The sequence below is a fragment of the Triplophysa dalaica genome, chromosome 1 (assembly GCF_015846415.1).
Source record: "Triplophysa dalaica isolate WHDGS20190420 chromosome 1, ASM1584641v1, whole genome shotgun sequence".
NCBI classification, from domain to species: Eukaryota; Metazoa; Chordata; class Actinopteri; order Cypriniformes; family Nemacheilidae; genus Triplophysa; species Triplophysa dalaica.
In genome coordinates, this window is record NC_079542.1 from 6305551 (window position 1) to 6325262 (window position 19712).

A 19712-nucleotide genomic window follows, 5' to 3' on the forward strand; every position below is an offset into this window, starting at 1 on the left:
TGACGTCACGTGCATATCCTCTATTATCCTGATCCACTCTGTGAAAGCGAACATTTTATTCATTCAAAGACACTTCATGAGACACACGGCATGTTGCAATCTGTGACTTAGCAGGCGACAGCCAATGGACGCTTGAATTTCCTGTCTTAAAACCTGTCTAAAAGCTTCTTGACGGCACCGACGGTAACTTTGAATTTGCATTAAGGAGCGCATCAGCACCAGTATTGTAGCTAACAGTGGCTGCTCAGGACGGAGATGAAGATCTCAGAATAAAGCTTTGGATTTGGTTTGTTCTTTGCAGTCTTACAGATTCTGAAGATTTGGGTTACATCTGATTGATTCCTTTTGTACTTTTTTTGTTTTTTCTGTATATTTTTTGGTTATACTATCAGTCACAGCATGTCAGAGAAAACATCTTTGTGTCCCACAGCAAACAAATCAAATATTACATGATAGGTAATTGTTAAATGATTGCAGAAATGTTTTCATTTTAAGAGTTTAAGTCTTGCTTATTCTCATCGAATTGGCAACATTAATAACATAGAACCAAATGTCATTTCATATTAAGTAAACGAGTAAACTTTAAAAAATACAATTGAAAACATGATGCCATTGATATGCCAAAAAAATACAATATAATAAAATGTCATGATTAAGATATCAACAGGATTCATTTCTAAGTCTGTAAAGTTGTTCATATGTAAATAATTAATGTTTTATGTGTCATCAATACGTCAATGTTGTGTGTTTAAATGCTGTAATTAAGTCAGTATTTTGGATATTGGTGAAAAAATGTTTGTTTTCTAGAACAATATTTTACGCAAAATACAAACAAATTCTCATGAGATCATGTTGCCATATAGCCATAAAGTTGTTTAATTCCCCATATATGACATCACAAGCTTTAATATTTAGAGAGTTTGGTTAAAAAATTAGATAACTATAAATAAATATCAGATAAATATGCTTTTTATTATGTTTGTGTTGTGTTTATTTAGCCTGAATCAAAACAAACCAACTGCAGTTTGATTGATATTAATTGGAATGCACAATAAAAAACACATTTACGTTTGGCAGATGCTTTTATCAAAACCGACTTACATTGCATAATACATTTGTTTCTGACTATGTGCAATCCCCTGGGATCGAACCCATGACCTTGGCATTGCTAGTGCAATGCTCTAACCACTGAGCCACAAAAAAGTTGTTTTTAAAAACAGCTTTCCTGTTTTTCTCTTAAGCACAATTTTTTTAAATCTTTTAAAACTGAGTTCTCAATTTGGAAGCAAACTCCTCGTTTATTATATAAGATATTTAAATGTATAAAAAATTTAATGAAATGACTGGTTCAAGACTGGAAAATTACTCAATGATTCCAAAACCAGCTTCAGTTTGATATTCCAGAAGGGCACGGTTCCCCTTATTTCCCCATATTTATTTTCCCAATGTTCTTACCTTCACATTCATCATCCTCTGGGTTAAAATTGATGGCAAAATCATGTGACACCTGTGGGGACAAAATACATTTAGAGTTTAGACATTTCAACCTGTTTAACATACCCTAATAGAGTTCTTGTTTAACAAAACATATTTCAAAGTCTCAAACCCCGCTGATAAAAGATGACAATAAATCATGCAGAGTGTGTGTCAGGGATATTTGCCAGCAACATTATGCATGATCCAGAATAATATCTTCCCCACAGTTTCCCCAGTGGAGGCAACAACCACGTTGGCTCCTGCCTAAATTTTATTGCAATTGATTTTCTGCAGTTAACAAAGAGTATTTGAATACTTTTCTTTTTTGAAATTGTATTTTTACATTTCCTCGAAAAAGAGCTTAGCTACTGCAGAGCCTAAACAAACACACCCACAAAATGAAATCCCGGAGTTTGCTGTAAACACAGACTGCAGCCTGTCATTTAAAATCCCCGAGAATTTTTTCTCTGCAAGGGTTTGTATCTAAAGGAAGAGAGGCTGTGTTTTGAGTTTGCATGTGTGAGAATAGGAGCGAAATGAAACATAGGTTGTGGTTTGATAATCATTACAAGTCAAGGAAAAGTCCACATTTAACAATTGTATAGCAATTGTATCTTTTATTTTCACACAATGAGGACATATCGTCACTGTCTTTCTGAAACCTCAGATGTCCAAATTCAGTTTTTCAGTCAATTGAAAATACTACTACTTTTTAAATGATTAAATGCAGTTTAGCACAATTTAATACTTAATAATGGTTAGATATTTGTAATACCCAGTAACAAAAATAGGTTGATTAATAATAATGATACATGGCAACAAACAAAATCACAAAATATAGATTTAACAAGGTTTCAGAAGGACAGCAGCGACATACATGAAAGTATAGATTCTAAGGTCTGAAGATGAACACTTTTTAGGGCACTGGACAACATTAACTAAACCGTACATGAACGTTTCAAAAGCATAGTCTCTTACCTCATAATTTGGTGGAATTCTTGCCCCAAAGCCCAAAGCAGAGAAGCGTTTGTCACTGCGATCAAACAAACACATTTATTAATAGAAAAGCTAACAAACTATCTGACAAATACGGTTAATATGTATAGCTATAAAAGTCTTTAAGAATGTTTGAAAAAAAGTGTGTTGAATGCAGAAATGTAAAATATAATGTACATTTAATGTATACATAAAAGTAAAACAAACTAAACGGTTTATTTCATGAGGAACCTTAGCTACTAAACTTTAAATATTTAAATTGCTAATATTTATTGTTCATGTTTGCATTAACTTTCATGAAAAAGATTAATAAATGCTCATATTATTGGGTACCAGGGAGAGCTAGGCATACTGTTGGGAGCAAAGGTGCGTATAAGAACATATGTGTGGGGGAGCAGAGAGGGTGATGGGATTAAAAAAAACTTCAGAGTGAGCAGGGAATGCACAGCCACAGCTGGAGAGCAGATCCACACGGCAGGGAACACATCTCATAGCCGTGGGACAGAAAGAGGATGGGCACGGTGAGGTCAAAACCACAGAGAGCTAAACATAAGATATAACATAATAACCATAGGCAAAAATCTTGAAAGGCATCGTGTTTATGGCGCAACCACAAGAAATGCTTAATGCTTCTGTGTCTCTCCAAAACATGAAACTTTTTAAACAAATGATCCACTTTGAATAGACTGCTATGTGGAGTATCAGTCTGATCTGTCCGATGAGAACATTCTGCTCAGTTTGTTCTGATAGTATTTTAGTAGTTCTGTATGATGATGAGTTTTTTTCCCTTTTTTATTTATTATTTAACCAATTCAGAGATACCAACAATGAAGTACAACTTTGCATACACTACATAAAATATACCAAAAATACATTTGAAGTCATCTGAACATATAGAAGAAAGATAAAGAAAAAATTAATTAAAATAAAATAATAATAAAGTAAAATAACTAAATAACAAAACAAGTAGTAATCAAAGTTCATGAAAGATCTCGTCCTATCTATTCAAAGATTTTTTTTATGTTCTCCTCACATAAGCAGTCTGAAGACATCATATACGGACAGATTTTGAAGGGATAGTTCACCTAAACATTCAAATGTTGGTAACCGAAAAATGCCGGTACCCTTTCATTGGTTTTGTGTCCATACAGTAGAAGTCAATGGGTACCACCATTGTTTGGTTATCAACATTCTTCTAAATATCTTCTTTTGTGTTCTGCAAAAGAAAGAAAGTCATACAGCTTTGAAATGATAGTAGGGTGAGCAAATGATGACATCATTGTCAATTTTTGGTGAGCTATCCCTTCAAGATAATTAATAATTATAATAATTAAAGCGCAATGTAATTTCCATAATTAAATCATAGCTAATGTAAACAGAAGCTGTTTACCATTGGGAATATAGGAAAGATTACTACGGTCCAGACAAAAAGAGCCACCAGTCTTTATCTCCCATACTCTCATGTTATTTAACTCTACATTCTTAATATCACTACGCATATGTTTTGCCAGTTTACACCCCTAATAACATTCACTCTATGGCCCTTACCCCGTACTGCCACGTACCAATATTCCCAATAAGTGGTATGATGTGCTGAATCCATCAGCATGATTTATGTGCATGATACGGTGATGCCCAACATGCTAAACATTCGCACATCCATGATCGATAGGCAAGCTGTTCCGACAACTGTGATTTCTTCCCACAGTGCCAACTGCTATGCAAATGAGTAAAAAATAATGCCTTCTCAGCTTGCCAAAAGCCTGCAGCTTACTCATACCCCTCGGTGAAATTAGGTCACTAGGGTTGCATTCATATTCTTCAGTGATCTTCCATTCCCTGAAAATGTTTTGTCTAAATAAACAACCTGGATTGTCATAGCTTGTGTATCCTTAGTCTATTGACTGTCAAACTGATTTTTTTTGGTTGACAAAATGAAAGATTTTTGAACAATCACATAAAACATACATCGTAATTGGAAACGAATCAAATCGCTAAACTTCCAGGCACTTCATGTCATATATCGAAGATCATCCATCACCACAGCCACAAAATGGCTCTGAACTCTCAACAATTATGAAAACAAGAGCTTTATATGTTGGTTAAGAGAAAGTGGCCTTTTAACTTTCCTTAGGGAAGGCTTTCAGGGCTCCTCTTGGGGCATCACATCAGAAAAGGCCCCCAACACTCCCCAGAGTCTCATAGGAGAGGCAAAGACAAACTTCTGTAAATGGACTAATCCTGCTTTTTGGTAAAAGCTTAAAGGATAGAGAGGCCGCACGCAGGGAGCTGTGGAGCAGGAATAGTGAAATGAGTTAAAATGAGCTTGCCAAAATCACGTTTGGTCTGATTCCAGATTAAGAATAATTGCAAAAATATATGCACCAGAATGCAGTCTACCGTGTTAGGATTTGTATATTATATGAGTTTAAATGTGAAATGGTGATGCTGGTTTTTGCACACCATTAATGGTTTGTACACTGTAAAAATTCAACTCACAAAAAGTTAGACTAATGATTATCTTTTAGTTAACTGGACAAATAAATGCAAAAAAGTTGGCTTAACCAGTGAAAAGAAGTTGGTTCAACAACCGTTGGACTAACCTATTATTACTTGTAAATACGATTAATAAATGCAAGTTAACAACCAAAGAAGTTGGGTTGGAGGTTGGAGCATGCGCATTGTAACGATCACGAGGTTGGCGCATGTGTAATGAAGCGCGCGCCAACGGACAGATTCAGACTGCTGGACGGAGACATTTTAGCATCTTCGTGCGAGACTAATGGATCTACTCACAGCCAACGTGTTTCTGCTCAAAGCCATCGTTTTATGTAAGTAATAAGTAGGCTATATGCATTGAAGTATTTTGTAAAAGTAGCATGTATCTGCTTGATCGCAGAGCCGTGGTACGGCTAGTTATGCACTGTATAATTTTTTTTGCCACGAGGATGCTTAACTTTTAAGTCTCCCAACTTCAGCAAATAGCATGTTAAAAATTTAGAATAGAACCTGAGGCAATCGTGGTAAGTTAAGTTAAGAACAAGTTTGTTTATTTCAAAGTAACTTTGACGTTATTGCACTGACACATTTACTATTTAATTTGGCAATTTTTGCAGTACACAAATATAAAGAAATATTTTAAAGTCGACTCTTTATCTTAAATTTAAATTCACACACGCTACAGTGGCCTAATATTAGAATTTTTACGTTTCAGACTGAGATCAGAGGCAATAAACATCTGCAAAAAAAAATTCCTGTGTCCTTCGAAGCCTGGCTAGGCTCTCACGTGTTTTGCAGACTACTCGACGGTGTCGACAAGACTGCAATCGTCTCATTTAAAGTAAGTATCATTTTATAGAGTTGATTTAGATTTAATATTATTAACAAATACATGTGCAAAAATCAATGAATTTGAACTGATTTGCAAATGTATTTTGCTATCCACAAATATGCATTTAAACTTGTGTCTTGATCTGTTGTAACACATTTGAAGCCAATTAAACAATGTTACAACCAAGACCTGATTTATTTCTATCACCAGATATGCAATGAGTTCAAACGCATCACTAGTGTGGACCTCCTCGAGACATTCAGAGCATCAATACACCAGCACACTCCGCAACTCCTCAAGCTATACAGAGCAAGAAAGGGGGCATTTGGAACAGAAATGGAAGATCTTCTCAACAAGCTTGATCAGCAGGTAACTTGTTAATGTCAAAGTTACCAATAGATAGATAATTAAAAAAAAAAGATTATTCAGAGCCATTTGCTATTTTATTTTCTATAAAGAACATTTTCGGAAGATATTTTTGAAGGCATATGACAATGTATGTCAAGTGTTCACTAGCTGATTAGACTGATTTTGGTTCTGAACTTAGTATACTGCATACAATACTGATTTCCTATTTAACCCATCTAATTTTATTCATTGGCTCATTAGCAGAGGCTTTATGACTTCAAACATACATGCAAACTCATAAAAAGTTAAATTAATAACCATATTTTTTTGGTTTGTTGTTGTTTTGTACCCATTTTTTTAGACCACAAATATTGTGACTCACAGAAAGCACACCGTCCTGGAAGGTCTCCCCATGTTTCTACGAGAAGATTCCTCTGTACTTTTTAAAACATGGTGAGTATGTTTCATTACTTCAACAGATATACAACATGACCATGAGTGATTAATAGGAATGTGAATTTTTGTGTTAACAGAAAACAGATTGTTTTGATGATTCATTGGATCATTTTTGATTCAAAGTATATTTTTGCAAATACAACATTGTGGAAAGGGGGGCGTGGTCTAGCGCGGTCTGCGGCAGAGGGGCGTGTCGGGAGTATGACGGTGAGTAAGCAGATCAACGCTAGAGTGAAATCACCTGCTTCTTGTTCTAGTAATTGGCGAGGAGACGCATTTAAGGCACGACAAAGGAGAAGAGAGGAGAGAGAGAAACCAGGCTGGGAAAGCACACATCGACGGACCGAGAGAGACAAGCTGTCGAGGAGCGTCCGAGAGAAAAGAAAGATTCGTCACAACCAGAGAGATTGTGTTATTGAGTGAGCGGGTCTACAACCCGGAAGTATTGTAGTAAATAAAAACGAATTCTTACGCTTTCCCAGCGACGCCGACTCCGCCTCCTTTCTTCCATAAGCCTGAACCTTACTACAAACATGAATTTGGTCAATGATTGGGTATGAAATTTATTACAGTTAACATGACAGCCTCAGTCACCAATCACTTATATTTTGTGGTAGATTTTGCAATGAAACTGAATGACTGAAAATATACCATCATAGTTGTTATAATTGCTTTTTTGTGATATAGCTTATTCAGGTTAGTACTAAATCAAAAAAGAGCCAATTGTAATTTGTGTATTTACTATATAAAATGATAAACATCTTGCTGATTCTGCAAATTGGATGCATACCTAAGAGCACATTGTTATAGGATACTTTATAGTTCATTTTTGTTGTTGTTGTTTGTTGGTGTCAAGTGATATTGATTTATTCTTTTTATTATAAGGACAAGACTCCAGAGGACAGATAGACCAGAGGGATGAAGGTGGGAATCCTTATTGTAATTGAAGATGATGCCCCCCCAGCACACTGCCCAGTGTCACAAAATTTGCTGTTGTGTTGGAGGAGGTATTGTACTGAGAGATGCTCCAGACTTGCAGTCTGCACTTGCATACCTGTTTGGCCCTCTGTTTGCCTTGGACTTTGAGTACCCAAAGCAACTGAAATACACTTTTGAGATTATTGAGAAAGTGTTTATGGAGATGGGCACTCATTGCTCTGCTAGGGTACAGACCCTCAAAACTAAGCTATTACTTTGAGATGCATTTGTGAGATGTTTGTATCTTACATTTAAGATGCAAGTAGATAGTTTTTTTTTTTTTGCAATTTGCTTGCATTTTGTTTGACTCATTTTTGTTTAAACTGTTAACTTGAGGTTGTGATAAACATTGGTGCCACTGTTTCAGCACTTACAGCACAAACGTTAACTTGCACTTATGGTATAAAGCTGCTCAGTTGTAACATATTCAGTGTTTACAATTTAAAATGTAAAACATTTAAAAGATAGAACATTTAAAGTATTTATGACCAGTTGAATGTTAACACTTTGAATGTAAAAGTACTCTTTAAAAAAAAATATTCTTCTGCCCTACTCTTTTTTTATCTCTTTTTTAAGGATAAGGAGTATGGCTAAAGTGGTAAACATTGTTTGTTTTTTCCATTTCCTGCTGGTTTAAAATAAAAACCTGGACCAAAATATCAAGCCTGTAGTATCTTAATTTTTTAACCTTGTAATCAACATCTTTAGTCAACTGAACATACTTTATTAAGTCAAGTGAAAATAACATTAAAAGTTGAAATTGTATAATTTTGTAAGTTTTTTTAACTATAAAAACTCAATCAGCTGAACAAAAGATTTTAAATTGGTAAACATGTGACTTTACTCAGTGAATTAAGTTAAGTGAACTACTTTGTTTAAAAGTTGAGTAAACTCAAAAAAGCTGTGCAGCAAGTTGCCTTACAATTTTAAGTTATGTCAACTTTAAATTTTTTACAGTGTAGACATCACATTATTATGAATCCTTATTAGCGAGCATCTGGGCGGTGGACCTTGTTACACTCTTTATCTGATCCATTATGAGCCGATGTGAAATACATTTCGGACGACAGCCATTTTGTAAATTTCCTTTCTCTCTATGATCTTTTTCTCCTTGGGAAGAGGATGCATTAGTCGGGTAAAATGAAATCAATATTCTCTTATTTTCACTACCATTATGAGAAAAAATTTGGGATGAATATCCATTCAAGTAATGTGTATATTTCAGCTCAAAAGATATAAAGAGAAATAAATTCCACCAGCATCACATGAACTACAAATAATCTGCTTCCTTCACGTTAGGATAAAATAATGCATAATCTGAGCACATGCATGAACACTTTTTTGCATCATGGATTTTGACCATTTCATTTTCTTTTTGTTATATGAGTACATAAAATATGCTTCCATACTTTTTTTTACACTGCAAATGCTGTTGTTTCAACTCTTGGTCGGGTCAGATATGAAGAAACCAACTCAATTTTTAACTCAATCTAACTATTTAACGAAGTGATTTATTTTGCCTAATTCGTATGAATCAGGAAGGTTGCTTTTGCGCCGGTGACATTGGGTTTAGGGGCAGGGTTAGTGGCGGAGCTTCAATTTTGCTTTTTGCTTTATAATCTATAAAGTATGTTTTTGTCTGATTCACAATATACCAATTCATATGAATTAGCCACAATACGTACAAATTCCTGGTATCTCAGGTTGAACAAACCCAGCTTAAGTGTCCACATTCGACCCAATGGATTAAAAACAAACATTTTCAGGGTGTTACTCACATGTTTCTTAAAGTCTTGGAAAACTTCCATTATGCCTTCTTCATTTATTTTTTAGACTTTTTCTAAAGACTTATGTTTCTAAAGACACAAATTATGTCTTCTTAAAAAGACAAAAGCGACAATAAAAGGCAAGCTTGTCTAAAAAATAGATTTGTGATGTATTTTTATTCAACATCATTTCCAATCAGCAGTTGTTGTAAAAAAATCAGAAAAATATTATTTTGTTGTGTGTTTGTGTGTGTGTCTGTATATAGGACACATAAAAAGTTAGCCGTTAAATTAACCTCAGCAAGACAAATGTCTAAAATGCAATTTCCAGCAAAGAAAGAATGTGTAAATTACATTAATTCCGAATGGTTCAGGGAAAACAATGACTCAATTTTTCTATGCATATCCACTGACTTGTTTAAAAAAATAATTTTAGTCAAATGGGTTTTAAGGTTTACTTTTCTCAGTTTTGAAGAAAAAATGGCTGAGAAAGGTGACAAAACTTCATCGGCTGTGTAAAATGCCAGTCATATTATAAACAAAGCATCTGCACTGACAAAACTGCACATAATATCAGAAAATTTCAGAAAAAAAAGATAAAAATCTGTAGGAATAAAGACGTTTTTTGCAGTGTTGCTGTGCTTATGCCAGTCTCTTTTTGCTCATTTTGAATCTCAAAATTCAAAGTGTTTTAATCTTGATTAAAGTAAATGAAAACAGTACAAATTGGAAAGTATATTAAGTAATAGTCATATCTACAGAAAGCAGTGTTGGGTGTAACTAGTTACTAAGTAATTAGTTACTGTAATTTAATTTCTTTTCCCTTGAAAAAGTAAAGTAAGGAATTACTCATATGTTTTCTGTAATTTAATAACAGTTACTTTTGATGTAATTAAACTAAATACTTTGTGAAATATATGCGTGTGCAATAGTATAATTGACATCAAAATTCAAAGTATAGTTTTAAAATCTGGGCTTTAATGTATAATTCTCACATTTGTAATACTTTGGTCAGTTAATAATATTATTTATTTGAATGAATTAAATAAGCGGTTTCATGTCTATCCTTGAATCACTTAACTAATCAAGGTTGATGTAGGATATAGAAAGTAATTAGTAATGAGTAACTAAATACTTTTTGGACAGATTAATTTGGACCGTAATCTAATTACACTATTGAATATGTAATGAGTAACTAGTAATTAATTACTTTTTCAGAGTAACTTACCCAACACTGTCAGAAAGTTACTGCAAAACTACAGCAACGTTTTACAGTGTGGGTATCTATTCAGACAAAGCAGAATTTAATCATCTTAATTCTCTCGACTGTAAGAGAGAGCAAGCTGAATTCTATATTCATCTGATGGTAAAAAAACAAACAGAAGCACACCCTTTGTGTCTGATCGGGGTTCCCACACAGCGTTGGCGCACAACCCAGGAGAACTTAAAGCTTCCTCAGGCAAAAACCTCAATGGAACCTATATACTAACAAGTGCTCACAGTTTGATCATTACTCTCTGAAGAACATCGTTCTTTGTCTTAAACATTCATTTGCTTCTTGATTTATTCGGTTTTGATCTGTGCATTTAATCATCCCATTGGAACAGATTTCATTATAAATGTGGAAGGCAGTTATTAACTAGCTCCTCTTAGGCTAATCATAATAAGCTAAAACATAAAAATAATAATTTTCTAATCCTCTTTATCTTCTGTGATGCAATTTGGCATTGCGCTACTTTGATATTGCTGGCTCTTGTAACATGAAGTGCCTGTGATGTTTCTGATCCGTAAGTATCTGCAAATGAGTATGTGCAATTTCATTGTAGTCATCACGACTCTAGCAGTATCTTTAATATCTTACAAAACAGGAACAGAATCAACACAGAGTCATGGAAGACGGTAAATGACCGTAACCACCATAGATATTTGAATTAATGGTGAACTGTAATATTTCCTGTTATATTGGGCTGAATCAGACAGCAGAAGCAGAAGGATAGAATTATATGTATTTTACCATACAAATTTAAACATTTTGTTAGCAGATCTGGGCAGTTCATAATTCTTTCAATCATCTTTCTGAATGTGAACTCTACAGTCAAACTGTTCTAATAAACCAAAGACACCAGTGAGCCCAAAAAATGCCAGCGGATCATGCAGTACCATTTATTAATATTCACATCTTGAAGAATGACAGTCAACTCAGTCACTGGATCAGACAGACCCTGATACCTCATCCAACTTGCAAGATGAACCAACCAAATGGTTCATTCCAAATGCATAAATGTAACCAATAATGATATAAAGTCAAGAAAAGCAAGAACGTTCAAGCTTACAGAAATGTTTTCCATAGTATTGACCAGACATACAAGCTCTTCAACTAAATGACAAATATTTAATTGGATTGCTATAATATTCAGTCTTAAAGGTCTTGTCTACTTTTGGCAGATTCTCCAAATAGCATACAACCAACATTTAAAGTCTGTGTTCAATCAGTAAAATCAATCTGTAAAATAGCCTCATCTATCATACATCAAAAAATATCAACAGAGCTCCGAAAATATGCTCAAAAATACCACCTTCGATAGAAAAACACCATCACCAACCTGTCATAGTCCTGGCAGATCTCCCCCACGGCTATCAAAGCTTTCAGATATTCATTTGGCTGATAGGGGTTGATGTAGTGTAGGGAACAGCTATTGCGAGGGTCTCCATTAGACGCTGTGAAGTCGATGGCAACCTAGAGAGATAAAAGCATTAAACACTGAAAGACAAAGTAAAAATGATGAAACACCATAAAAATACAATGGTTACATAATCCAGTCCCATAATTGTAATAGTTAAAGCTCAAATTGGGGCGGGTGTCAACATTAAATTGTTAACACAAATTGTTTTTGTTTAGCACACAAATCTAGTGTATAGCTTCAGGGATTCCCAGAATACAAAAATAAAAATTTTGTCCACAGAAGAAAGTCTATACTGAATGGGATTGAACTGACATGAGGATGAGTAAACAATCATAGATTTTTATTTTGGGGTGAACTTCTTTAAGACTGGAACAATAGTTGTCTCTTTTGTAGAAAATGTCAAGGAAATGCGTGTCGACAATGAGCCAAATGTTCTAGGGCTATCGGGGCTTCACAAAACTTGACTAAAACACTTATGCAATCAAAATCCCATCTCTATAAATAATTCAAGTGAATAAAATGGACAATATGTAAATGTGCTATGCTCAGAGGCATACAGATTGGATGGTCGTTGGTAAAGCAGATGTTAAAATCTATAATGACATAAATGGCTCTGTAATACAGAAACATTTTCATTTCTGTCTTCATTTACTCACCCTCAAATTGTTGTAAATCTGTATAAATGTTGTTCCGATGAACACAGAGAAAGATATTTGGAAAAATCCTTGTAACCAAACAGTTCTTACATTTATATTTTACATTTAGCAGACGCTTTTATCTAAAGCGATTTACAGGTGGGGTAAGCAACGGAAGCATTTGGGACAGCATAAGGTCAACAAAAGAATAAGTGAAATAAAAAAAGAAGACTGCTCTCATATAACCTAACACAGTTAACCACACTTTCTTGGCCACCATTGACATTTGTTCATCAGAACAAAAAATGAATACAGATTTGGAACAATTTGAGGGAAAGTAAATGATGACAGAATTGTTATTTTTGGGTAAACGATCACTTTATAGGAATAGTTCACCTAAAGAATAAGAATTCTGTTACGATTTATCATCATGCCATTCTAGACCAATATGGAAAATTGAAACTAGTGCTTTAAAAAGGAAATAAAATGTGCTACATCTAATATGATAAAAAAAGAATGCTTTGTCGCTTATTTCTAGTCCTTATTTATTGTAATGTCAAAAGATAACTAATGCATTCTTCAACATTTATCCTCTTGTGCCATAAGGGTTTGGATAAACATTAGGTTAAATGGGTAGATTAAAAAAATACCATTTTTAGGTAGCAATGTTTTATTAACAGTCTTTAAAGAAGGAATTAATTTCTTCTTGCTCGCTGGCATAAAACAATGCATTGCATTCTCAAAACTCAAAGTGGCAGCTGGTCAATAAAATTAACTGATGCCGTACATTGTAAATGGGGTCTAAACTAAATAGCAACGATGCATTCTGATGAGGATGTGTAATCTAAAATAGATTATTTTCATTTATTATAAGAATTCAGTTTTCAGTCGAGCAAGTCTGACGTTAATATCTACATGCTTGTGTGGAGTGCATGGACAGTGAATCTGTGAAGGTCTGGATCGCGTTGCGGTGCTAAATGTGGAGCACACTGCTGTTCGCTCTTACTGTGAAGTGTATTTGGCAGCCTCCCATGATGTAGTCCAGGAAGGAATAGACTCTGTGAAGCTGAAAGATAAAGCGAAGGGTAAATCTCAGAAACCTTGCCGCATTTTTCTGATCCACCGGAGACAACCGTTTTGTCTTTGATTTCTATTCAGACAACTAAAAATAAAACATGTTTGCAGGACCTGAAACCAACACTGCTGAACAGACTCACACTAACGTAAAAGTACACAAACTATATTATGGTATTCTTTGATGTAGGTACCTTATAATAAATACCATAGCGCAGAAACATTCGGTATAAAGGTATATAAAAAGAACTATGGTATCATCATATGATATCACTATAACAAAATGAAATTAGGAAGGAATTGCTGTCTTGGTCTTTTTAGCAGGAAGCAATTAAACAGACACAAAAACATGGTCATGAAAGACTTAAACAGCTCTGTCAATAACAGCACACAAACAAGACAAATATATAAGCCTACATTAATACATTAGTCTGTGCGCTAATCTTGATGGTTACGCCCACCCACAACAATAATGACATCACTATATTTTCCGTCACTGTTGGGAGGGCGAGTCGCACTCTTTTTTCTATGGTTTCATACCAAATGTTATCAAGGCTAATACTACCTTATTAAAATGTGCACATAATGTGCCATCCAATACAACTAGATTATATGCATTCATTCTCAGGGTCAATAAAAATCCAATTATTAGTGTCAAAACAAAACTTGATATTTCATCAATCGTGTTCACACATCCTCAATATCAAAAGTATTAATGCCAGTACTGTAAGATCTTCGTGAATGCACACAAATTGGCTGACTCGTACCTTGAGATCGCTGAGAATAACCAGCCCCGAGTTCTTGTAGTTCTTTTTCTTCAGCTTGTACTTCGGATTGATGCAGTCCCACGTGACCTTCAGAAACACAGAAGAGACCACAATTGAAGGCAGTCACTGAAAGTGAAAGAGGCACTGTGGCAAAGACACTTTTATCACACATGTACAGTAAAAGGGCTGTGACATTTCTTTAATGCATTCTGTTCCTTCTGTGTGAAACAGTGATGGCTATATCAGGTATCACTACAGGGTTTAAATGATCTCACACTCACCTTATTTTCGGAGGAAATCTTTTGCATTTCTTTGAAATTGGTGTAAAATTCACCAATGAAGTCGTGCTTTCCTCTGGAGTCATAATCCCACACTAAACACTGCAGATGACAGACGAAACAATTACAACAACTCATTTGTCGCTTCATTTTCCATTTTAATTTGATTTTATTTCTGGAGATTTCTCTGAAAGGAACAAAAATGGGTATTTAATAGGAGTGTGACGATACACTTAATTTACGAGACACGGTATTGGTTTCAACACAAGATATGATTAAATCACTATATTAACTTAAATCTTAAAATATATGAGTAAATATATGGCTGGAAAAGTTTAAATAACTGTATAAAAATTGGCATTTCTTTCCTCTTCCTAGGGTGATACAATAAAGGAGATCTTTAGCAAGATGCTATTTTCCATAAAAGAGGCATCAGAGACCCGAAATTGCCCTTTTGGTGGAATAACTATTTCATTGTAAAAAAAAACATGGCATTCTACAAAACATTGCTTTTATTCAACAGAAAAAGGAAGTCACACAGGTTTGGAATGACATAATTTTCATTTTTGAGTGAACTGTCCCTTTAATAATTTACCTTTAACTTCCTCTCATCGTCACAGCTACACAGAGAAATGAGAGACACTTTGAACGGCTCCCACACAGGGTTCAGGTTGTTTTTAATCACCTGTAGATGAACAAAATCAATGTAAAGAGAAATAACCACTCGGAATAGAAAGATTATTATGCAATGATACAGAAAGACTTACTTCAGTTCTGTGTACAAGCTGCTCTGTTCCATCATCATTGATTCTGTAAATCTCCAGGAATGGATCCGACTTGCTGAAGAGATCCTGTCACAAGAGAGTTTCTTAAGTGTTCAAGCATACACAAGAGAAGAACATTCAATGCATGACTGCTTAAAGACATCATGAAATGGTTTTATTGAGCACTATTTGCTTCCCCATTGATGTATTTTCTATTGGGCCATAACACTGAGCATTTAAGGAGCTGGCAATCCAGCTTGTTTGCTTGCTGGTCAGAATGGAAAAGGTATATCTTCTTTGCACAGAGCATTTATTGAGGTCTGTAAACATCTAAGGTGCTTTTTGATGCTTGAGAGATATGGTCACTATGAACAGTCACTTTTTGGGAAATTAATTTTGACTAAAATTGGGTAAACTGTTCCTGTAAATATACAGTAGTGACCAAGAGTAAAAGAACGTCCAAATTTTGGAAATTGACACAAGACATACACATGCATTTTTCTGCAAATTATGACAAAACCCATAGTCCCCGATGTGCTATGTTTCATTTATTTATTATTTTGCTAAATATTTTTGTCAAATAAACACCTTTTCATGTTTAGTTTTTTCTTCATTTTGTACCACCCAAGTCATATTTTGATGGTTTCATCAAATTTAATCGAATGGTTTAATCGAATCATTAAAAGCAACTATTGGGCAAAGATGCCCTCTGGACATCACTTTTGTATAGCTACAAATGTAGCAATATATTCTTATAGTCTAAGGAATGACCTAAAACATTTAAAGGGGATTGCATTCAAAACTGTCTAGATAAAACACAGAACAGAAAAATGAACAGCGCAATAAATATAAATAACAAAAAAACTATTTTACAATTTTCAAGGGATAAATGACCAAATTCTATCGTGACTTTGTACACTGCGTGCCCATGTGTGAGCTTCGAATTGTGCTCATAGCTCTGGCAAATCAAATCAGGGATATTGTCTGAAACAATCATTCAACATAAGGTCTTTGAATTGCAGCTCCCTGGAGAAGCCACTGAGGACTTTGTTCATAAGTGTGTGCAGATGTGAGAAAAACGAGACAGGCACAGAAAGAGGGCAAGAGAAAGAGCGAGAGAGAGAGAGAAATGGGTAGTGCAAAGAATGAGCCATTTAATATCCCCATTTCTCGCTGCATTAGTGTGCGACATCTCCTCAGGGATGCTGAAAGAGGAGGTGCCCCCACTATCTGGTTGTCAAGGTAACATCTCCCCATCGGTTTGAGTGAAGACTGATTTAGACAAGTGATTTGTCTGTTGTTTGCATTCATCATCAGACCTCTGACAACTCTCATTGTGTTTGCAAAGTTCAGCGTGGACCGACGCTTCTATGCAGTGGATTTTTTCCTGACGAAATTTAAGACTCAAATCTTAAATGGCAACAGTTGTGCTTTTGCAGCTGGCTAATTGCTCGGAATAAAGGTGATTTAAAGCATTTCTTTTATGATCTGATAAAAGAAAGGTGTGTGAAGTTACAGCACCAAATCAGCACTCTGAGAGAAATGTCCAAGTCTTTGATAAACGTCACATCACCTAGAGCATTAAACTTTTCAGCTTAAAATGCACTAGCTCTTTTTTATAAAATATAATGCCATTCACATATACGGCACAGAATGGGTCACGTGACAGAAGCGGACATTTGATTCCAATAAAGTTTGATTTGCCAATATGTCCACTCCATTCAACTCATATCGGTCTGAATTCGGAGAAGGCCAGTAGAATTATAACAGACAGATTCAGTCCCAAGATAGCAGCACAGTCATTATTCTCCCTTTTATTTTAGCAGTCTCTATCAATCCTCTTGCTATGTTATCAGTGCCAGGACTGAAGACACTCTTGGCTTTGCGGACGGGTATGAAGAAGACATGTTAATAAGCTTATGATAATGGACATCAACATGTTATTTATGAAGCTATACATAAACAGTGAGGACTATAAACAGCAAAAATATGAAAAGCACAAACAGATCATTGTAACATAGACATGCATACTCATAAAGTCTTCATTGTCATTAGACATGTGCATGGAGTAAAATAAAAAAAATGCAATCTGCAATATGAGGAACATAATAATACAATGCCTCTTTTTTAATAACAATCGTTTGGTTGATGAGAATATAATGATTTCTAAAAACCCAACTGAGGATTGTGTTTTATTGCTGTTTAGTAGAATTGCCAGCATTAGGCTTTTAGAAATTGGGCTGGTTAATGTTCTGACGGACAAAGTTTGACAGTGGAACGGAAATAAATGAGTTTTGTAGCAGTGTAGCATCTGCGCTTATTAATATGCAACATGCAAAGAATTTGGTTTCATATACTATGCACACAAAACTCAATAAGAGTTACCGTATTTGACCTGTCTTCATTCAAGAGCAATCCTGTTTTATTAAACATGCGATCACCTGCTGGATTAGTTTAAGTTCAACCAAAAATAAGTATTCTGTGATCATTTACTCACCCCAGTGTTGTTCAAAATCTGTTTACATTTCTTTGTTCTGATGAATCTTCAAAATATGTTATTTTGTTATCAACAGAACAAAGAAATTTGTAATGCAATTTTCCCACTATGGTAGTCAATGGTGGCCAGGAACTGTTTTTTTAGAAGCCTTTCTCCAAATATCTTTCTCTGTGTTCATCAGAACAAACGGATTTGGAACAAACTGAGGATGAGTAAATGAAGAGAAAAATGTTCATTTCATTTTTGCGTATGGTGCAGCAATTTGGTGTGACAGTTCAACTTTTAAAGGACTCTACTTGCCCTAAAGGGTTTGTTCACCTACAAAAGATGAAAAAATATCAAAGATGTTTTGAAAAGTATCTCAGTGGTTCTGTGTCCATACAATGGAAGGTAATTGGGGGTTTGGTTAACAACGTTTTTCACAAGAACTTCTTTTGTGTTCTGGAAAAGAAAAACAGTCATACCGGTTTGGAGTAAATCATGAAAGAATTTAAATTTTAAGGTGAACTTTCAATAAATAGTCACATGTTAGATTCCTGAAACAACATTTATATTTGAGGGTTAAAGTACAAAAATATATATATTATTTTGCATTTGTTATGGTAAGTGTTGGAAAATTAAAGGTGTGCAATTTCGCCAATCAGAGCATCTTTCTGAATCAACATAGCAATTATCCAATCAGATATCAGGGCTAGTGTAGTGTGTGGCTTTGAGATAAAATTAGGAGTCAGAGATCAACCCAGGGACTACAGTATGTGTGTTTAAAGGGAATGTTTTCTGACACAAGATCCAGGAACGCATCCCACTTGGCAAAATCACGTTGACCGAATGGTTACGTGGGTGCTTTGGCATACTGTATAAGCCTCTCCAATCAGAATCACAGCCCGTGCTCTCAGTCACGGTTCAGATGCTAAATGGCATTTCTTTTTCACTGTATAAAGCAGAATAGACAATATATTGATTTTGACACCTAATGTGGGGTTGTGAACAAGTCACGGATATCGATTTGATGTTTCCTGCCATTACTTGAGATGTTTTTTCATTGAGGAAAGTCAGATGAAAAAGGCAAGCAGAATACACAATCAAAGCTGCGTTACGCAGATAACCGCCGAGTGCAACCGTAGCCCCAAGCTAAGCGGAAGAAAACAACAGCGTGAAACTGCGAGATATGCAAGCATTGAAGAGTAGGAGAGCTAGATGAGATGAGCACCAAGAGTGGGCCGAGAGGTGCAGAGGCGTCTGTAAACTGTGCTGCAGCGTTGCATGAAGCAAAGACACCTGCAGAAGTACAGGGCACGGAGAGAGCTGCGCCGTGGGCTGCGGTGAGTGGGAGAGGCTGTTTTCCCACAGAGAGCGAGCCAACCACCCTACACTCCCCTCTGCCATTTTCACTTCCTTCAGCTCCGGTAGCCCTTGCTATCCAGAGAGATCCATTAAGAAACTTCAGCTGAATGAAAGAGCTTCAAACATTATGTGCCAGCTAAACAAGGAGAGAGGAATTCGATGAGGGTGCAAAAGCCCCAATGGCTCCTAAATGAGCTGGAAAATCCACAACAGTGAAGGAGAAACACCTAAGGGGCTGTGTCCACCGAGGCGTTTCTGCCTACTTACCGCATGTTTTTCAATTGTTTCCAACGTTTTGGGAGTTCTTTGAAAATGGAA

At 35.4% G+C, this 19712-nt stretch overlaps 1 protein-coding gene and 1 long non-coding RNA gene across 3 annotated transcripts in view; one reads left to right on the plus strand and one right to left on the minus strand.

Annotated features, from left to right (window-relative positions):
• cpne7 (copine VII) overlaps positions 1-19712 on the minus strand; it is a 47801-nt gene that overhangs the window by 7319 nt on the left and 20770 nt on the right. Inside the window, exons 6-13 of the mRNA XM_056749536.1 lie at positions 15557-15640; positions 15385-15474; positions 14793-14891; positions 14512-14598; positions 13677-13736; positions 11955-12088; positions 2455-2509; positions 1456-1507 (exon numbers count right to left, since the gene is read on the minus strand). Coding sequence (XP_056605514.1) covers positions 1456-1507; positions 2455-2509; positions 11955-12088; positions 13677-13736; positions 14512-14598; positions 14793-14891; positions 15385-15474; positions 15557-15640 — 661 coding nt within the window. The remainder of the gene's footprint in view (positions 1-1455; positions 1508-2454; positions 2510-11954; positions 12089-13676; positions 13737-14511; positions 14599-14792; positions 14892-15384; positions 15475-15556; positions 15641-19712) is intronic.
• LOC130422929 (uncharacterized) lies at positions 5145-8531 on the plus strand. 2 transcript variants are annotated; one of them, XR_008906913.1, is made up of 5 exons: positions 5145-5303; positions 5687-5812; positions 6014-6172; positions 6513-6604; positions 7493-8531. It is a non-coding gene; the product is annotated as an uncharacterized LOC130422929 (long non-coding RNA). The 2 variants fall into 2 exon arrangements; XR_008906912.1 differs by having other exon boundaries at positions 5145-5812.